At 39.3% G+C, this 17,648-nt stretch overlaps 1 protein-coding gene across 14 annotated transcripts in view; it reads left to right on the forward strand.

The window, feature by feature from the left end:
- TTLL7 (tubulin tyrosine ligase like 7) overlaps positions 1-17,648 on the forward strand; it is a 197,490-nt gene that overhangs the window by 65,766 nt on the left and 114,076 nt on the right. For 5 of the 14 annotated variants that reach the window (XR_005215330.1, XR_005215331.1, XM_037826781.1 and 2 more), the window contains 4 exons: positions 10,712-10,769; positions 13,760-13,984; positions 16,661-16,860; positions 17,063-17,194. Coding sequence is in view for 12 of the 14 variants with exons in the window: in XM_037826781.1 (XP_037682709.1) it covers positions 16,836-16,860; positions 17,063-17,194 (157 nt within the window). In the remaining 2 variants the exon portion in view is untranslated. Of the gene's footprint in view, positions 1-10,708; positions 10,770-13,759; positions 13,985-14,320; positions 14,495-16,660; positions 16,861-17,062; positions 17,195-17,648 lie in introns of all 14 variants that reach the window. The other 9 variants (XM_037826780.1, XM_037826779.1, XM_037826783.1 and 6 more) reach the window with 6 other exon arrangements.

Genomic DNA, 17,648 nt, shown 5'->3' on the forward strand with positions numbered 1-17,648 from the left:
AAGCACATTCTCTGACCACAATGGAATACAAATAGAAATCAATAATTTTTGAACTGTAACTCCACTATTTACTTCCTACATGATATAAAATACACAAACTCTAATGACAAATCAGTGGTTTTGAACTCAACATAAAATATGTAATTTTAGACAACTATATAAAGGTGGGGGAATGGAGGAGTATAGGAACATAGTTTATGTGTCCTATTGAAGTGAAGTTGGTATTAAAGAAAAACAAGATTGATATGGATTTAAGAGGTTAATTTTAAGCCCCACAGTAAACACAAAGAAATTATCAGAGAATATAACCATAGAGATGAAAAGTAGAATTTGGGTTAAGAGAAATGGGGGAAGGGGCAAGGGGGAGTTAAGAAATGAGTGTAGGGTGGCTGTTTGAGGTGAAGGGAAATTTCTACTAATGGATGGTGGGAAAGAGCAGTACAGTATTCTAAATGTGATTAATCCCACTAATGGAAGTCTAGGGAGAGGGTGGAATGGGAAGATTTAGGCTGTATATATGTTTCCACAATTGGGAAAAAAAAAAAAAAAGACAGTCTAACTAGGTGACAATTGAATGCCAAGGATGAACTTGAATGGGATTGGAGGATAGAGGACAGGTGGCTCAAAGAGACACAGCTGAGACATAAGGGAAAGGAAATATAGAATATAAGCTTCGTATCATTTTGAATCTCTTGTACTTCTTAGCTGCGCTTAATGGGATTGCATAAAAGAATGTTCTTGTTCATGGGAAGTGTATACGTGAATTATAGTGTATGTTCAAGGATGTGTGCAGCTAGCTCTCATATGTTCAGAAGACAGAGCAATAGATGATAGATGATAGATAGGCAGGGAGGGAGGGAGGGAGGGAAAGAAATAGCGATGTGACAGTAGGTTAAAGTTGGTGGATTGAGCTATTGGGGGAAGGGGGGTCAGGGTATGATGGAATTCTGTGTATGGGGTTAGTATTGTTTTTGCAACTGTTCCTATAACTTTGAATTTATTTCAAAAAAAAAAAAAAAAAGAACATAGGCTTATTGTATTAGAATAGCTAGAAGGAAATACCTGAAACTGTGGAACAGTAAACCAGTAACCCTGATTCCTTAAGGCAATTATATAGCTATATTACTTTTATAGTGTGATGGTGTGATGAAAACCTTGCAACTGGCACTCCCTTTGTCCAGTGTATGTACAGATGAGTAATAAAATAAAGAAAAACAATAAATAATAGAGGGGATAAGATGTATGAGATGTTTTCAGTGTTCTTTTTAAACTTATACTTATTTTTTGCAGTAATGAAAATGTTCAAATATTGTGATGAGTACAAAACTATATGTTGATACCATGAACAATTGATTTTTACACTTTATATGATCTTGTATGTGAATATATCTCAATAAAATTGCATTAAAAAAGAAAAAAATACATAGATAATGAAGACTGGGACTGTATAACTTGGCAAAAACTGGAGTGGCCAATGACTGTTACTAAATGTACAAATATAAAAATGTTCTCACATGTGGGAGAACAAATGAATGTCACCCATGCAGAGTGTTGAAAAAGGGATGGTGTTTGGGAAAAAATATAATTAAAGCAAACTGAAGTCTATGGTCAACAGTAACATTGTAATATGCTTCCATTAAATGTCATGAAGGCAATATACCAACGTTAAATGTGTATGAGAGGGGTATAAAAGGGAGGGATGTGGGATTCTTGGTAGTGGTGTTGTTCTCTGTCCTTGTTAATGTATTGTATGACACTTAAAAAAAAAAACAAAAAAAACTCTCTGTCTCTACTCCTGTCCCCTTCCATTTAGCCACCCTAGTATTGCCAGAGTAATCTATCAAAAAGATATTTGGATTATGTTACCCTGGTTAAAGTCCTTCAGTGACTCCCCATTGCTTTATGTTAGGATGTAACCTAAGTTTCAACAGTGTATCTTAGAACACAATATTTCCAGAGACATACAAGGGCTCAAACAAAAGTATTATGGCTATTTCATTAACATCTATTATTTCATAAGGCTAAACCATGGCAAAGGTATATTCATTCTTTATATTAAGAATTACATCTTTGATATGTATAAGAACATGGGTGCTCATCCTCTGTAGAACAGAGAATGAATATTGTACACTCTTCCTTTCTTCTCAAGAGTTACCAAACTTGGTATTTAATATTCCCATGTAGTTCTTTAAAGTTTTACTTCTTATGTATTAATTCCTGAACAATATATGTGTATGTATATGACATATATATATTATTGTTTTGCATGAGTTTGAAACTTTACATGAATGATATGCCACTGTATGTATTCTTGTGTAACTTTTTTCAAGGTGCATTGTTTGTCTGTTTCATCTGTGTTGACACATGTAAGTTCTAGTTTATTTTTTCTCACTGCTACAGAGTATTTTCATTGCATGAATGTACTGCAATGTATCTACTCTATTGTTGATAATCACTTGTGTTCCCCCACCCCTATTTTTTGGCTACCCATGACCTTTTCAGTTCAGGTTCCCATGCTTCTGGCCTAATACTTGGGAGGTAGAGAGTACTTTATTAATCTTGGTGGTTGCTGTTACTTCCCATGTGTTTAATGATGTTCACTGAGTTGCTTATCTTCAAAATGAATGTCTTGGTTGGTCAGCATTGGTAGCTACTGTGGGCAGAAACAAAGTGTGTAAACTATCTTTCTAGGCTAGCAAGACCTCCCCTCACTTAGCAGGCTGGCTGCATTAACAAGTAAGACATCCTCTGTAGCTAGTTTCTTCTCCAGTAGTTGTTCTCCAAAGCTGATTTGGAAAAGAAAGTGTTCTAGTTTGCTAATGCTGCTGTGTCCCGGCCGGCGGGACGTTCAACGGAAGCTCCAAATCCTGTGAGGGAGGAATGGTATGGGACAAGAGACGCGAGGCACGACAGCAAGACAGGTTTCTGATCAAGCTGCAAAACTTTATTGAAGAGGCAGGGTATATATACTCTAAGGTAGAGGGAGTGGCTAGTACGAACGGGTGGTGGCCTAGGATTGGTGGCTGCAAAGGCGGGTGGCAGTCTAGGATTGGCTGCTGCTGTTGCTAGGGCGGATGGCAGATGTAAGGCTAGCACAGGATTGGTGGCTACTGTTGCTGGGGTAGAAGGCAGGTAGTAAAGCTAGCACTCTAGGCGCAAATCTTAGGCGTGAACGGCTATCACTTCCGTAGAAGGCTGAGGGCAACTTAAGCCGCTATTGCATCAGCCCTAGCGGTCATGTTGCATATCTCCGGCATCGCTGAGGGTGGATTTTATACATGCTACCTTAATCGTCCCCAACATCTCCTCCCTTTGTTTTTCAAAAGGATGGAGGAAGAATGCTGATCGAGCACTCTTTTGGCATTAACCTGCTGGGGGAAATAGAGGCCTCATTCCCCAAGTTGTTTGTGGCTCTGTTTTTCTGGGGAGGGGAGTTTTTGGCAGAGCAAAACCCCTATGCAAATGAGGCATATTTCTCAAGGAGCTCGAAAATGGCCTTTAATTGCTTTGGCCCTCCTTTGCAGTGCTTTGCCTCGCACCCAGCGGTACCAATCATAGCATACGCTAGAAGCATACTTTCGAGTTATATGCTGCTCCCGTAGGAGGGGGTTTCTTACCCGTAAGGGTGGGTAGCAGTCAGATGATCTGGATCCAAACCCTGGTCAGCGAGGTGAAGCCGGTGATAATGCACTTGAATAGGCTTGCTTAGGGCAGAGTCAAGTTGATCCTTAACTAGCTGTATTATTCTTTTTATGGCCCAAGGAGCAAAAGCTTTATAAGGATTATGGTTATTAAGGGGCCTAATATAGGGAGGAGGTAAGGGAGGATTCCATTAAGCCCCCAGGAGATACCCCCTTGGGTTTCTCGCTCACGTTTGCGATTTTCAATTCCTTCCCTAAGTTTGGTTATGGAATCCTTAACTATGCCAGAATGGTCAGCGTAAAAGCAACATTCCTCACCTAGCGCAGCACAAAGCCCTCCTTGCTTAAGGAAAAGCAGATCTAAGCCTCTCCTGTTTTGGAGAACAACCTCCGACAGGGACGTAAGGGATTTTTCAAGATGGGTAATGGAGATTTCAATGCGGGCTAAATCTTCGTCTATAGCAGCTCTTAGGTGGGAGAAGCCTTGGTTTTGGAGAACGATAGAGGCAATTCCGGTGCCTAGGCCAGTAATACCTAAAAGGGAAGCAATAGTAACAACCGTAACAAGTTCTTTTTTCTTTCTCAGCGTGACTGGAGATTGCGTGACCAAGTGGTGATAAAGGTCTTCCTCTGTATGAAAGAGGACATGGGGTAACACAGCCACTAAGAGGCACATTTCCCCTGTTTCAGTTAGGGCTTTTGCTGATACGCAAGGAGTAAGCCCCGTAGAAGAGCACAGCCATTTTGCCCCTGTTGGGGGGATATAGAATTTACCAGGCGATGGAAAGGACGACTGTGCACAGACTGTTTTTAAGGAGGCAGAAATATTACCAATACAATGCCCAGAGTGAAGAACGGATTGCATAGTGAGACCGACTTTTCTTGCATTCCAAGGGCATTGGGAAGGATTGTCTTCATTAGAAGTATTAAATGTAACATTAAGAGCTATAGCATCATAATAAGGAGACTTGGCAGAGAAACACAGCCAACAACTACGAGTAAAATTAGGCTGGGAGGAGTTTAGAGAGAGAAAGGTGGCTTGGAGTAGTGGCCAAAGCGGGCTGTCAAACGATATGGACGGGCTTGAGGACGACAATATTGGGATGCTAATAAAAGGGGGAGTAGTGGGGTGGATTTTGGAAAGACTTTTGCTTGGCGTGCTCGGGATAGGAGGGGTAGCTGGAGGCGTGGGTTCTATATTTGGTTCGATGACAGAAGGTTTTTGCTGTACTGCTTCCTTCTTTATTAGAATAAGGCTTCCTGGGTCGGTCCCTTTCATGTAAATCTTAAAGCCCCAAGTTCGACCGAGGAGCCAAGAGGGATCAGCAGGGAGCTGCATGGTGAGATTTAAATGTGAGCAGCTACCTGTAGGTGCAATGTGGTGATGACTTCCATAGATACCCCAGGTAATGGGTTCTTCAGGTGGTTTGCAGTTCAAGGGGGCCCATTTTAGAGTTAGGTAATGATCAGTGGCGTAAGGCTTCCAATGAGTGGCTAATGTTTCACATCCCCAATATGCACAGTAGTATTGGTTGGGAGCATTACAGTACGGTTTTCCGGGGTTTGAGGATGGGCACATGTAATACTGGGCTTGATTCCAACCAGTGGGGCGTACGGAAGGAGTGGGAAATAGATCAGTTGCGTTGACAAGAAAGGAAGGTCGCCCTGGTGTAACTTGGTTTTGTATAACTGTGGAATCTTCCCATCGTGCCAAGGTCCATTTCCAAGGCTGATGGGGGTTGGAGTTGCCGAAGGTGGCATGCACACTTTGCAGGAGAAAATATAAGGTGGCAACTTTAAATGGCAGTAGGCATAACAAAGCCATACTAATAGAGGCTATAGGTTTTTCCCTGTTAAGGGAGACAAGCTAGCAAAGTAATACACCCTACAATGCACAAATATGCTATAGCAAGCAGGGATCTTTCTAACGGATTCCAATCTTTTGGGGCAACGGTTGCTAATCTGGCTGTAAACAGCAAAGCCAGAAAACCAATTAATAAAAGCCAATAGTAATTCAAGTGGTAATTCATGTGATTAGTGATGGAATAAACCTGTAAGCAGGACTTCTTTCCACTTCCGGTTGTGTGCTGGCTGGTCGTCTCCGGATGGGTTATAGCAGGAGTTATTGATGTGCTGGAAGAGAGAAGAAAGATATTTTTCTCAGGGAGAGGCTTCTACCCTGGAAAGGTTATTATTAAGAGGAGGGGAAGGAAGTGTCTCAGGGGTTTGTTTTGACAATGAAGAATTAATATGTTTTATCAGCCGTTCTGGAAGCCAGCGAGGGCCTTCCCTCTTTTGATCGTATATGCAAGCAGAGCCTCGTCCCCAAATAATCACGGGGTCAGGCCCATTCCATTCTGACGTTAAGGGGTCACGCCACATAACAGTGGCTTGTTGCGTTTGCGTTTTGGGATGCCAATGTCTGTCAGCTGCAGATTGTCCTTCATCATCCAGAGTTAGGAAGTTAAGAACAAAAAGAGCGTGATGTAAAAGGTCTCGAGGTCGTTGTTTGGTGAGATTGAGAGTACTTTCGGCTAAACGGCACAGGGCATTTTTTAAGGTGCGATGTGCTCGTTCTACCATTCCTTGCCCCTGGGGGTTATACGGTATTCCCGTGATATGCTTAATTTGTAATTGTTGACAGAAGGTTTGAAAATTTTTTCCAGTATATCCAGGCCCATTGTCTGTTTTAATGATTTTAGGTTGGCCTAAAATAGCGAAGCAGTGTAGTAAATGAGAAATAACATGCTTCGAAGCTTCTCCTGTTTGCAAACTAGCTTGAGAAATGGCCAGGTTGCTTACAATTATAGCATGTTGGAGGCTTTGCTTGTGCCGCAAAATTTTTGTGCTGCGCTGCAAAATTTTGAAGAGCGGCGCCAATAGCTATTCCAAGGGTTTGAGTGGGCCCGATGCCAGAACAGAGCTTTATATAATTATTAAGATTAGTATTACGACAGGGACGGATTGCTGCTAGGCAGGCAGCGTTAGCATTTTCGTAGGCCAGGTGTTTAATAAAATCACTTTCGTTTTCGCTAGCCCCAAATAAGCGCTCAGCCATGTTTTGCAGGCGGCTAAGGAAATCAGTATATGGCTCATCAGGCCCCTGTCTTAATTTAGCAAGAGAGGCAGTGGCGGCGCCCTTTTGCGGAAGTTTTTTCCATGCTCTAAGCGCGGCCGTTTGTATTTGCGCTAAGAGACCTGGGGGGAATTGAGCCTGCTTATCACTTTGATGGTAGGGACTTTGACCTAAAAATTTATTTAAGGTCCAAGTTTTAGAAGTGGTCTTACGGGCATTACGGGCGGCATATTTTTTACAATGCTCCTCATAATCGGATTTCCATAATAGGAAATCACCGCCAGACAAGGCAGCTCTGGCTAGCTGGAACCAATCGTTAGGAATAAGTTCCTTTTCACTAAGGCTTTCCAGCAGGGCGAGCGTGAAGGGAGCGGTAGCGCCATAATCACTCACTGCCTTTTTTAATTTCTCTAGATATGTTAGACTAAGTTTTTTATATTTAGCTGTTGAGGTGGAACTAGCTTCCTCCTGCTCTCCTTCGCTAGAGTCGGGGGAATCTAATTTATTACTCTCCTCGCTATCGCTACCAGAATCGCCATTTTTGGAGCCGGCGACACCATGTTGAGAACCGGGGGCGCCATTTTGGGAGCCGGCGACGCCATTTTGAGAATCTCGAGTCTGACTACGCGTAACCGGAAAAGCATAGGCGCAGCGAGTACAATGGAGGCGCGATGAGCGGGCATTTTCTGGAAGCGAAAGGGCTGCAATGCTTTGAGTTGCCGACCGGAGGTCGGCGAGCAGATCGGCGGTATGCTGCTGCTCCTGTTTAAAAGTTTCTCTAAAATTATCGGCGTGTAGCCGGAGATTTTCTGTGGCTTCTTCTAAAGCGCGAAACTGAGATAAGGGCGTGACTGGATAAGAATGAGAATATGGTTTGAGAAAATCGGGTGCGTAAGGGGGTGGCCGAAACGGAGGAAGGGAGTTATTTTCTAAAGAGGGAGAAATTTTAACCTCTGGTTCCTCCAAAGAGGGAGAAATTTTAGCCTTTGGTTCAATTTCGTGCTGATCGGGCGACAAACTGACTTGACTGGTTGGGGTATTTGGCCTATCCCTGTTAGAATTTTCATTTAAAGGATATTCAGGCATGTTAATGACTACTGAGCCGCATGCTGAAGCAGGGTGAGAGTGCTCTCTCAAAGCTTCCTCTCCTAATTTACAGAGGTTTTGAACATCTGGAGCTGAAGAGTGGACTTTTAGAATTTCATTAATTAGGTTCCAATAAGAAAAGGCAGTAACCGGGACCTTTTCAGGACCAAAGGTTCGAAAATAATCTTTTAAACAATCTCCAACTCTTAGCCAGCACTGGTGATCTATAGTACCTTCTTGAGGGAACCAAGGGCAGGTTTGTAACAGGAAATTAAAAAAGTGCGTGAGATCTTTTTTCTTAACTCGTGTTCCTCATGCCTTGAGTGATTGCTTAACTTGACTAACATATAATTCGTGTTGGGAAATTCCTTGTCCCATGATGAGGGTGGGGGCTTACCTTTCGTTGCTTTCTTTCCTCCTTCTTCTTTCCTTTCGCCGGCACTGATCGACTGCTGAACGGATCTGTCTCGTGAGCGCGCTTCCCCGCGGCGATCCCGGGTGCGGTGAGTGTGAGAGGCCTCTCTCTCCTTGAGTGCGGCGTTCCGTCTCTCACAGAACTTCGAGCCCCACGTTGGGCGCCAGTTTGTCCCGGCCGGCGGGACGTTCAACAGAAGCTCCAAATCCTGTGAGGGAGGAATGGTATGGGACAAGAGACGCGAGGAACGACAGCAAGACAGGTTTCTGATCAAGCTGCAAAACTTTATTGAAGAGGCAGGGTATATATACTCTAAGGTAGAAGGAGTGGCTAGTACGAACGGGTGGCGGCCTAGGATTGGTGGCTGCAAAGGCGGGTGGCAGTCTAGGATTGGCTGCTGCTGTTGCTAGGGCGGATGGCAGATGTAAGGCTAGCACAGGATTGGTGGCTACTGTTGCTGGGGTAGAAGGCAGGTAGTAAAGCTAGCACTCTAGGCGCAAATCTTAGGCGCAAACGGCTATCACTTCCGTAGAAGGCTGAGGGCAACTTAAGCCGCTATTGCATCAGCCCTAGCGGTCATGTTGCATATCTCCGGTATCGCTGAGGGTGGATTTTATACATGCTACCTTAATCGTCCCCAACACTGCTGGAATGCAAAACACCAGAGATGGACTGGCTTTTATAAAAGGGGGTTTATTTGGTTACACAGTTACAGTCTTAAGGCCATAAAGTGTCCAAGGTAACACATCAAAAATTGGGTACCTTCACTGGAGGATGGCCAATGGTGTCCAAAAAAACCTCAGTTAGCTGGGAAGGCACGTGATTGGCGTCTGCTCCAAAGTTCTGGTTTCAAAATGGCTTTCTCCCAGGACATTCCTCTTTAGGCTGCAGTTTCTCAAAAATGTCACTCTTAATTGCACTTGGGGTGTTTGTCCTCTCTTAGCTTCTCTGGAGCAAAAGTATGCTTTCAACAGTTGTCTTCAAACTGTCCCATCATCTGCAGCTCCTCTCTCAGCTCCTGTGCATTCTTCAAAGTGTCCCTCTTGGCTGTAGCTCCTCTTCAAAATGTCACTCACAGCTTCACTGAGTTCCCTTTTCCTGTCAGCTCATTTATATGGCTCCACTGATCAAGGCCCACCCAATGGGCAGGCCAACACTCCATGGAAATTATCCAATTAGAGTCATCACCCACAGTTGGGTGGGGTGCATCTCCGTGGAAACACTCAAAGAATTTCAATCTAATTAACACTGATAGGTCTGCCCACACAAGATTACATCAAAGATAATGGCGTTTGGGGGACATAATACATTCAAACTGGCACAGAAAGTAAGACATCTGCTTGGCAAATGCTTTCACTTCCATTCCTTGCATGGCCAGATGCTTTCTAAGTCAGCTACTCTACTCTGCTTTGAAAAGACCAATCAAGAGAGAACAGACTACAGGTGGTACTGTTTCCTCACTTTCCTGGGCTCTGCCAATGCCCCCAGCCCTTGATCCTCCAGTCCAGTGATTTAATCATTAACCTGCATCAGAATCACCTGGAGAACTAGTCAAATTGGGTGTTGATGGAACTCACCCCCAGAGTTTCTGATTTAGAAATTTCTGGGGTTGGGCCTCAGAATATGCTTTTCAAACAAAACAAAACAAAACAGAAAACCAAGTGATGCTGCTGCTAGTCCTGGGACCACACTTTGGAAAATACTATTCTAGGCAAGCATTTAATTATCTTATTCTTTCATTTATTTTTTTTGACTCATGAATTCCTTTAACATAATGTAAAATATCAAAATTACCCACAGAATTTTATATTAAAATCATTTTTTAATATCATAATTTTTGCATGTTATAAATAAGAGCTTTTAGTTAAAAATATTTGAATCATATTAAACTAAACTGTGGTCATCTAGTGCTTTACTATTCAGACTGTGGCCTGTGGACCAGCATTCCTGGGAACGTGCCAGGAATGCAGTTGCTTAGGCCCCACCTCAACCTAAGGAATCAGAATCTGAATGTTAACAAGATCCCTGGGTGTTTAGCATGCATATAAAAGTTTAAAAAGCACTGATCTGAAGCTCATTTTAAATTGTATCCTAATACTATTCAAGACAAACATTTACAATTTTAATGTTTAAAAAGTGGCACATGTTCCATTTACTTTAACTTTCTTACTTTCATGTAAGAAAAACATGATATTTTGCCAATAAAATAAAGTATCAAATTTGGTTTGGGGCAAAGTGCTGAACTTTAATCACGTGCACAAAAAGGACAAAGTTGCTTTCGTGATCTGATTTTGGGAAATACTTTTTGCATGTAAATCAACTGCCTTATTTTTATTATTTTCACGAAGTAATAGAGAAATTTCAGAGTATTTGCAATAACCTCTCTTCAAATAATACATTATTTGTGTGGAGAGTGTTCAAACCCCAAAGTGAAAGTTTAATTGGATATCATTTTTGCTATATTTATTGTTTTTCCTTTTTTTTTTTAAGCAGTAGAAACATCGTTCATCATGTAATTACAGTTTACAAATCTGGAGAGGTTTATTTTCAGGTAAATTTGCAGAATTATCTTTTTAAAATTTTCTTGTAATGTGTTTACATATCATTGTTCATTATGTCTCATTTTTTAAACAGCTGTCTATGGGGAAAAGAATAACAACATACCTCTTAGTGTTGCGAAGATCAGAGTTTTACGTGTGAAAACCTAGAAAAGTGACTGGCATATGGGAAGTTTTACATGAGTGACTACAAAATTACCATCCTCCTCCTCCTTCCCCTCCCCCTCCTCCCCCTCCTCCTCCCCCTCCTCCTCCTCCTCTTATCCAAAGCAAGTTTGGGATAGAAAAGTTTAGTTCCCCACTGTGTAAAGCCTAGTGGTAGAGTGCACCCAGTATGGATGAGCAACTATTTTTTTTTCCTGGCAGGGAAGAATGCTATAAAGTAGGGCTTTGGAGAACTACAAAAAATAGTTTCTAGAAGTGAGTAACTAGGTTCAAATAGGGAGTAATCAAGGTGATAGTTGTTAGTGTTATTTATTTTTTTTACAGAACATATGATTACACTTCCTGGCTCTCTTGTCTGGGGTCACATGACTACTGCAGGCCATTGAATCATGAGCTGAAATTTTGTGTGTCACTAGTTGCCTGTGTGAGATCTTCCAAAATTCTTTTTCTCTGGCATAGTGACTGGCTTATTTTAAGATGATGGCTAGGCTGATGGCCGAGGTTCCTGAGTGACCATGATAAGTGGCATCCCTGCCAACTTTTTGCAGATATGTAGCAAGATTAAGAAATAGACCTTAATTGTTTTAATTTGCTGAGGTTTGGGGGTTGTTTATTACTGTAGCAAAATATAGCCTGTCCTGACTAATATAGATTCTTTTTGATGGGTTTTGAGAGCTGAGAAATCGTACAGTAAGATAGCAAGTATGGAAGTGGGTTGGGGGTAGAGGGTCTCAATGCCAAAAACAATGATGTTAGAATCCAAGAAGTGAACCAAAGACAGTCATCAGAAATACAGAAAAACCTAAGGTCGGGACTGAGAAAGTGGGGGAAGGGTTGGAATCTCCTTGCTTTCCGCCCCCACCCCCCAGAAAAAAAGTCAGAAAAGTGCTTAAACTATCAGAGACATATGAAGCTAGTTATATACATTGTGAAACATGTTTGTTCTACTTCTTGTCAGTGTTAAAATAGTAATTTAAAAATCAAGGTAGAAAATAAATACCTGGGAAAATCAAAATTTAGGAAGAGGAACCATGTTGGAGAGCTCAAGCATTGTTCAGTACCACAGAAAGTGGTGTGTTTCCCTGTTCTCTCCCCATCACACATACTCAGAGTCCACATATTTGTGTGCACATGTGCTTACATGCCCATATTTGCACATATTCATAACATTTTTGTCAACTCCAGTTGTGTTAGCAAGTCATCAACCTTCCTGAAATTTCACTTTATCAGTGAGGTCTAGCTGGGTACATTCTTTTAAAATTGTAACTCTTTTTCCTCTTTCCTTTCCTCCCACTTCTGATCTCCTTAAAGCTCTGGGGTTTTTTTTTTTTTTTGTTGTTGTTGTTGTTTTTTTTTTTTTTCAAATCCCAGAGTATTTAGCACTTTATTTATTTGATATGTTTACTGTTATTGTTTGTCTTTACACCTAGAAAACAAACTCCAAAAAGGGATAAATTTTTTGTCCAGCTTATTCACCGAGAACAGTGCCTGGCACATAACAGTATTTGTTGAATTGCAGGAAGCAGGAGGATAGATGGTCTGTTTATGGATAGCTGCCTAGGTGTTCCAAGAGGAGAGATTAAATCTGATGGCAACTTTGTAGCATCAACCACATTCTGAAGCCACAACTTGATTCTCTTGGTTTCACCTCCTAGCTTTTAAAGTAGATCCAGCTGTGCAGAATGAAGCATCTTTGTGAAATCCTCAATATATCATGCTTAAAGACTGAATTTTGGAAATAGCATAAAAAGTGGGAAAGAACATGGACTTTAGAGATAAACACTGTCACCTAATTAGATGTGTGACTTTGAGCAAGCTACTTAACCACAGAGCCTCGATTTTCCCATATGTAAAATTGGAATAAACTGTGCTAGGGCATTTGTCAGATGGACTAAATAAACACAAAGTTATGTGAGAGTGATAAGTTTCTAGTAGGTACTGGTTTGTATCAGTTCTCTTTTCCCTCCCCCATCCCTACCATAAAACAAATATTATTACATTGCTTATTTAGTGTTATTTTATATATTTTCAAATTTGTCCTGGTTTTGGTTCCTGCTGACATCTATTTAGATTATTTTAGTCATTTCCATGGGTAAGATAAAATTTCATAAGCATGTGCAAATAGCTCCTATACTGCATTTACCAAGCATGAATATTTGGGGGTTATTCGGGGAAGAGCCAAGCTTCCCTCAGGTTATTTACAACAAAAGATGCATCTTGTCATAAAAAAAATATAGGCAATATTATTTTCAATGGTTGGCGTTTTAGACTTTAGGGCTGGAAAGAATCATTTCCTTCCCTTTGAATCTTAAGAAATTAAGTCATGTATCTGGAAAGTGATGGAGTAAGGATAAGAATTCAAATTGATTCTTTCTACTATATTATACTTTAATCTAAATGAAATGAAATTATTTTCATCTAAATGAAAAAAATCTGCTGATGGTTTTGGTTATCAGCATGATAATGATGATACAAACTGTCATTACATATATATTTTTTGATTGGTAATATAAATATAAGGTACTAAAGGGTATCTGATAATAGTGAGTCTCCCTTAGCCCTGGCCCCACATCACAGCAGAGCCCCATTGCTCTGTGCTTATATTCCATATATTCACCCTATTGTTTTACCCAAATGGCAGTATAATGATATTTTATGTAGTCTGCATTTTGTTCACTTAAAAATATAAAAGTAATGAATTGCAAATGGTTTGTATTTGAGTCCCATGACTGCCTCCCCTTATTCCCAGATGTTGTTAATTAATTGATTGAAATTCATTAAAAGTGCTTATTGAGCACTGTGTCATATACTATTCTAGGCTCTCAGAGTGGAGGAGTGACTAAAATAGAAGAAAACCTGTCCTCGTGAGCCTACCTTCTTGGATGGTGGTTGGTGATATGAAGAGGTACAAATAAAGGTCTCTATGATAGACCAGAAGATGGAGAAATGAATTTCTTCTGACATGACTGGAGGAAACTTTAAGGAAAAAATGGCTATTTAGTAGGATGGGTGGAAGTTCAACGGGAAGATCTGGGAAGAAAGGGTACTCTGTTGGAATTATTTTGGTTTTGTTTTAATGTTGTGTATCCATTTTTTTGCATTGTGAAAAATGTAATTTCTATGTCCAAGATTATCATTTGCTTGAAGTTTTGGGAAATTGATTCCTTTTGAAAATGGATTCTTTATTTGCAAAATAAAATTGTTTCTTTGTCTCAGAAATCAATTTCTGTGGATCTTTTAATTCCTTCCAAAATTCTTCAGCTTAAGTAGACATGAGAATTTTTATAGATTATTTTTACCTGTTTGGTCTTTTTGTTGTTGTTTTGGATACAATTAAAAGAGTTTCCTCTTTGTTTTATTTTTTCTTTTAATTTTATAGATTGTAATCAACTATTGTTAGTTTTGCTTTGGTGTTGCGCTTACAGCAGTGGTTCTTAACCTTGACTTCACACTGGACTCACTTGGAAGACTTTGAATAATGCTGTTTGAGGCCTGAGCCCTACCTGTGTCTGTAGTGCAGCCTGGCCACCATGATTTTTAAAAGCTCCTCAAGGTTGGGAAACCACTGGCTTAAAGTATTTTGGAGATAATTGAAACATGCTTTCTGCTTTTGGAAAGTAGGAAACCATGGTTTATCTGACTGGGGCAATAAATCTGTCTTCTCAAATCTCTTGGTTAGAGTAAATTGAAATGATTAGAATTGGGATGGTAGAATAAAGTCCTCAAGCTTGTTAAAGCCATTTTTATTGTTGTCTACCAAACCATAAATGGAATTAAGTAGAGCATATGGATAACTAGAATAATTTTAAGGGCTTTAAATTTCTATGTGAATGGGGAAAAGAAGCATGGATAAAAGTTCTTATTTTGAGCTCTATTCAAAGCCAAGTTGGTTGGCTCATTAGTTAAGTCAGAAATTAACAAATCTATTCTTAAAGTCTATAACCATTACTAATTTATTATTAGCACAGTTAAGCAAACACTGTTCTCAAACTCTTGTTGACTTTAATACCTTCTTTATTGTAATAAGTCCCCGGTTACCATAAAGAGGATCTTTGTTTATTCTAGTAACAAGATGCTGGATGAGGACTAATAAACTCAAGCAGATAACGCCCTGGGGTACCGGAAAGAATCCAGAAAAAAATCAAACTGTACTTCAGGCTACTTCTTTCTTTTATTCTGAAAAGCCTATTTCCAGCTTGGAATTGGGAGTTGAGGTCAGGTTAAGGATGTTTACTGTGATTTTGATGTCTGGTTTCAAGTATTGTGAATTCTGGGAATACAACCATGTTTTGCTTCTACATAGCATATCAGCACTGGGGTTCTGAAAATAGTGGAGCTCAATGGATAGAATATATAATCAGCCAGAACTGGGATCACATCCCAGGCTTTCTGTTTATAAACTGTGTTGTCTTGATTAATTTAACTCAACTAGCCTTGGTTTCCATATCTGGAAAATGGGGAAAATGATACTTAACAGCCAGGTTTGTTAATGAGATAAAATATTTTAGATGTTTATCTCAGTTCTTGCCCATGGTGAGTCTGTATTAAATATTAGATCCAGTTGATATTAAATTATCCTAGAAAATTATTCTAGTAAAAATGATACTGAAGAACAAATTAAACTCTAAATTTTATTGAATAATAAATCTTACTAGTAATAATAAGTATTGGGAGTGATGTGTATGAGTCACATTTTATATTGTTAAATTTATGATATTAACAAGAGAATTGAGATCATATCTTTGCTTATAATAGGCTTTTTAAAAATAATTTTTCATTGTGTAGAGACATTTTACAAAAAATAACATTTTAAAAATGTGAAAGAGGAAATTAGAATGCTGATATTATAGACTAGGCAAAGTCTGGTATGCTAATCTGGGCATAAATACGTAGGTTTGTACATATACAATGAAAATGTAAAACATAAGTGAAGTGTAATTTAGGCCATGCTGAGGCATAGCCAAACCAAACTAGTTAATTGATCAAAAAAATTACTGCAATCCTCTGTATACCCAAATAAGACCATCATAATAGTGATTCCTCCTATTTTTTTTGCCCTTCAAAATTGTTCTTGTTTTCAAAGACACAATTCAGATGAGGTCTGCTTTATTAAGGTCCCACCCCGACCCCTGACCCACAAGAAAGAGTCTTTTTTCTCTGCATTCTCTCAGCATGTGCCTCTGTGTTCTCTCAGCATGTGCCCTTGCACTAAGGGATCCTGGTTAAGGGCACTGATATTGGCATCAGGGGGATCTTCTTTTTAATCCCTACTTTGTCAGTTGCTTTCTTTATAAAGATAGACAAAATTATTTGTCCCTTCTGAGCTCATTTATTATTGGTAAGATTGGGAAAAAAGCTTCTACCTCACAGGATTGTTGAAAGGATTAAACAGCATAATATAAATGGCCAAGATAGTAAGTGTCCAATAAATGGTAGCAAATATGGTTATTATTATGATTATTTGTGTATGATAGGATATTTATTCTATGTAAAAATGATACATAATTTAAATAAAACTTCCTCCACTAGATTATATGCTCTTTCAGGAAAGGGACCTATCACTTGTTATTTGCATAATTAATTAATGAACTCATTAACAAATAGTTGTTGATTTAATACACTATTGCCTTGATTTGACTTTTAAAAAGAACAGTAGTGGTATGTATCAAACATATTTTTAAAATGTTTTCTAAATGACTTTGTTTTAAAATCCCTGCAGGTACCTTCTTATCCCATAACTTCAGTGTCCTGAAATCTGAGGATTCCACCAAGATAATATGATAGGAACTTTCAGTGACTTGGTGCCATATCCTACTTAGGCTAATGCAGGACATCCAGATTTCCTGAGACCTGTGTACAGTGGCGCACTGTTTTGCTAGTCCACACAGTCAATAATGCCATCTCTGCCTCAAGAAGGAGGTAAGCAAATTGATTAACCATGTTAAACAAAGTATGCATGTGCTGTAGCTCATTACTCCTATTTTTTTAAGTATTAAAAATTAATTGGGAACTTCTAAAGTATTTGAGCTTACGATTTTAGCTTGTTTGGGGGTGGCATTTGTGTTCTCTAGTATGGAATAGTAATTCGATGATAATAGTTTGTTTTGTAATTCTTTTGAAGTTATTCAGGGAACCTCTCACTTGGATTTGGATACAGAATTGCCTTATCAAAGCATAATGAAAAGGAAAGTCAGAAAGAAGAAGAAGAAGGGAACCATTACAGCAAATGTTGCTGGGACAAAGTTTGAAATTGGTAGGTCTCCTCAGAATTGTTGGAGAAATTAGTTTGGTGCTGAAAACAATGTAGAAATTCAGAGAGCTAATTATCTTTTATGTAATGGATCTTTCAGTGCCTCCTATAAACTTTATTTTTTATGATATATTTAACATGTCAATAATTTAATACATGTGAACTGAAAGATTTAGCTATTAGTGGGATAGTATTAAATATATGTTTTGCTTAATACTTAATTTTTAAACCAAGTATAAAGTAATATGAACATTAAAACCCAATGGTAATATCTCTAATCTTTAACTTCTGTTGTGCCTAGGAAAATTGCATCTTTCTAGTGAATTTTTTTCACTTGGGGCTAAAATTATATTTAATCTATAACTTTTATTTGTAAACAATTTTTAAAACAGATTAAAATTTTAAATGTAAAATAAAAGTGCGGAATGAGTTATTTTATTATGCAATGAGAACCTAA

Source organism: Choloepus didactylus, chromosome 2, assembly GCF_015220235.1.
Source record: "Choloepus didactylus isolate mChoDid1 chromosome 2, mChoDid1.pri, whole genome shotgun sequence".
NCBI classification, from domain to species: domain Eukaryota; kingdom Metazoa; phylum Chordata; class Mammalia; order Pilosa; family Megalonychidae; genus Choloepus; species Choloepus didactylus.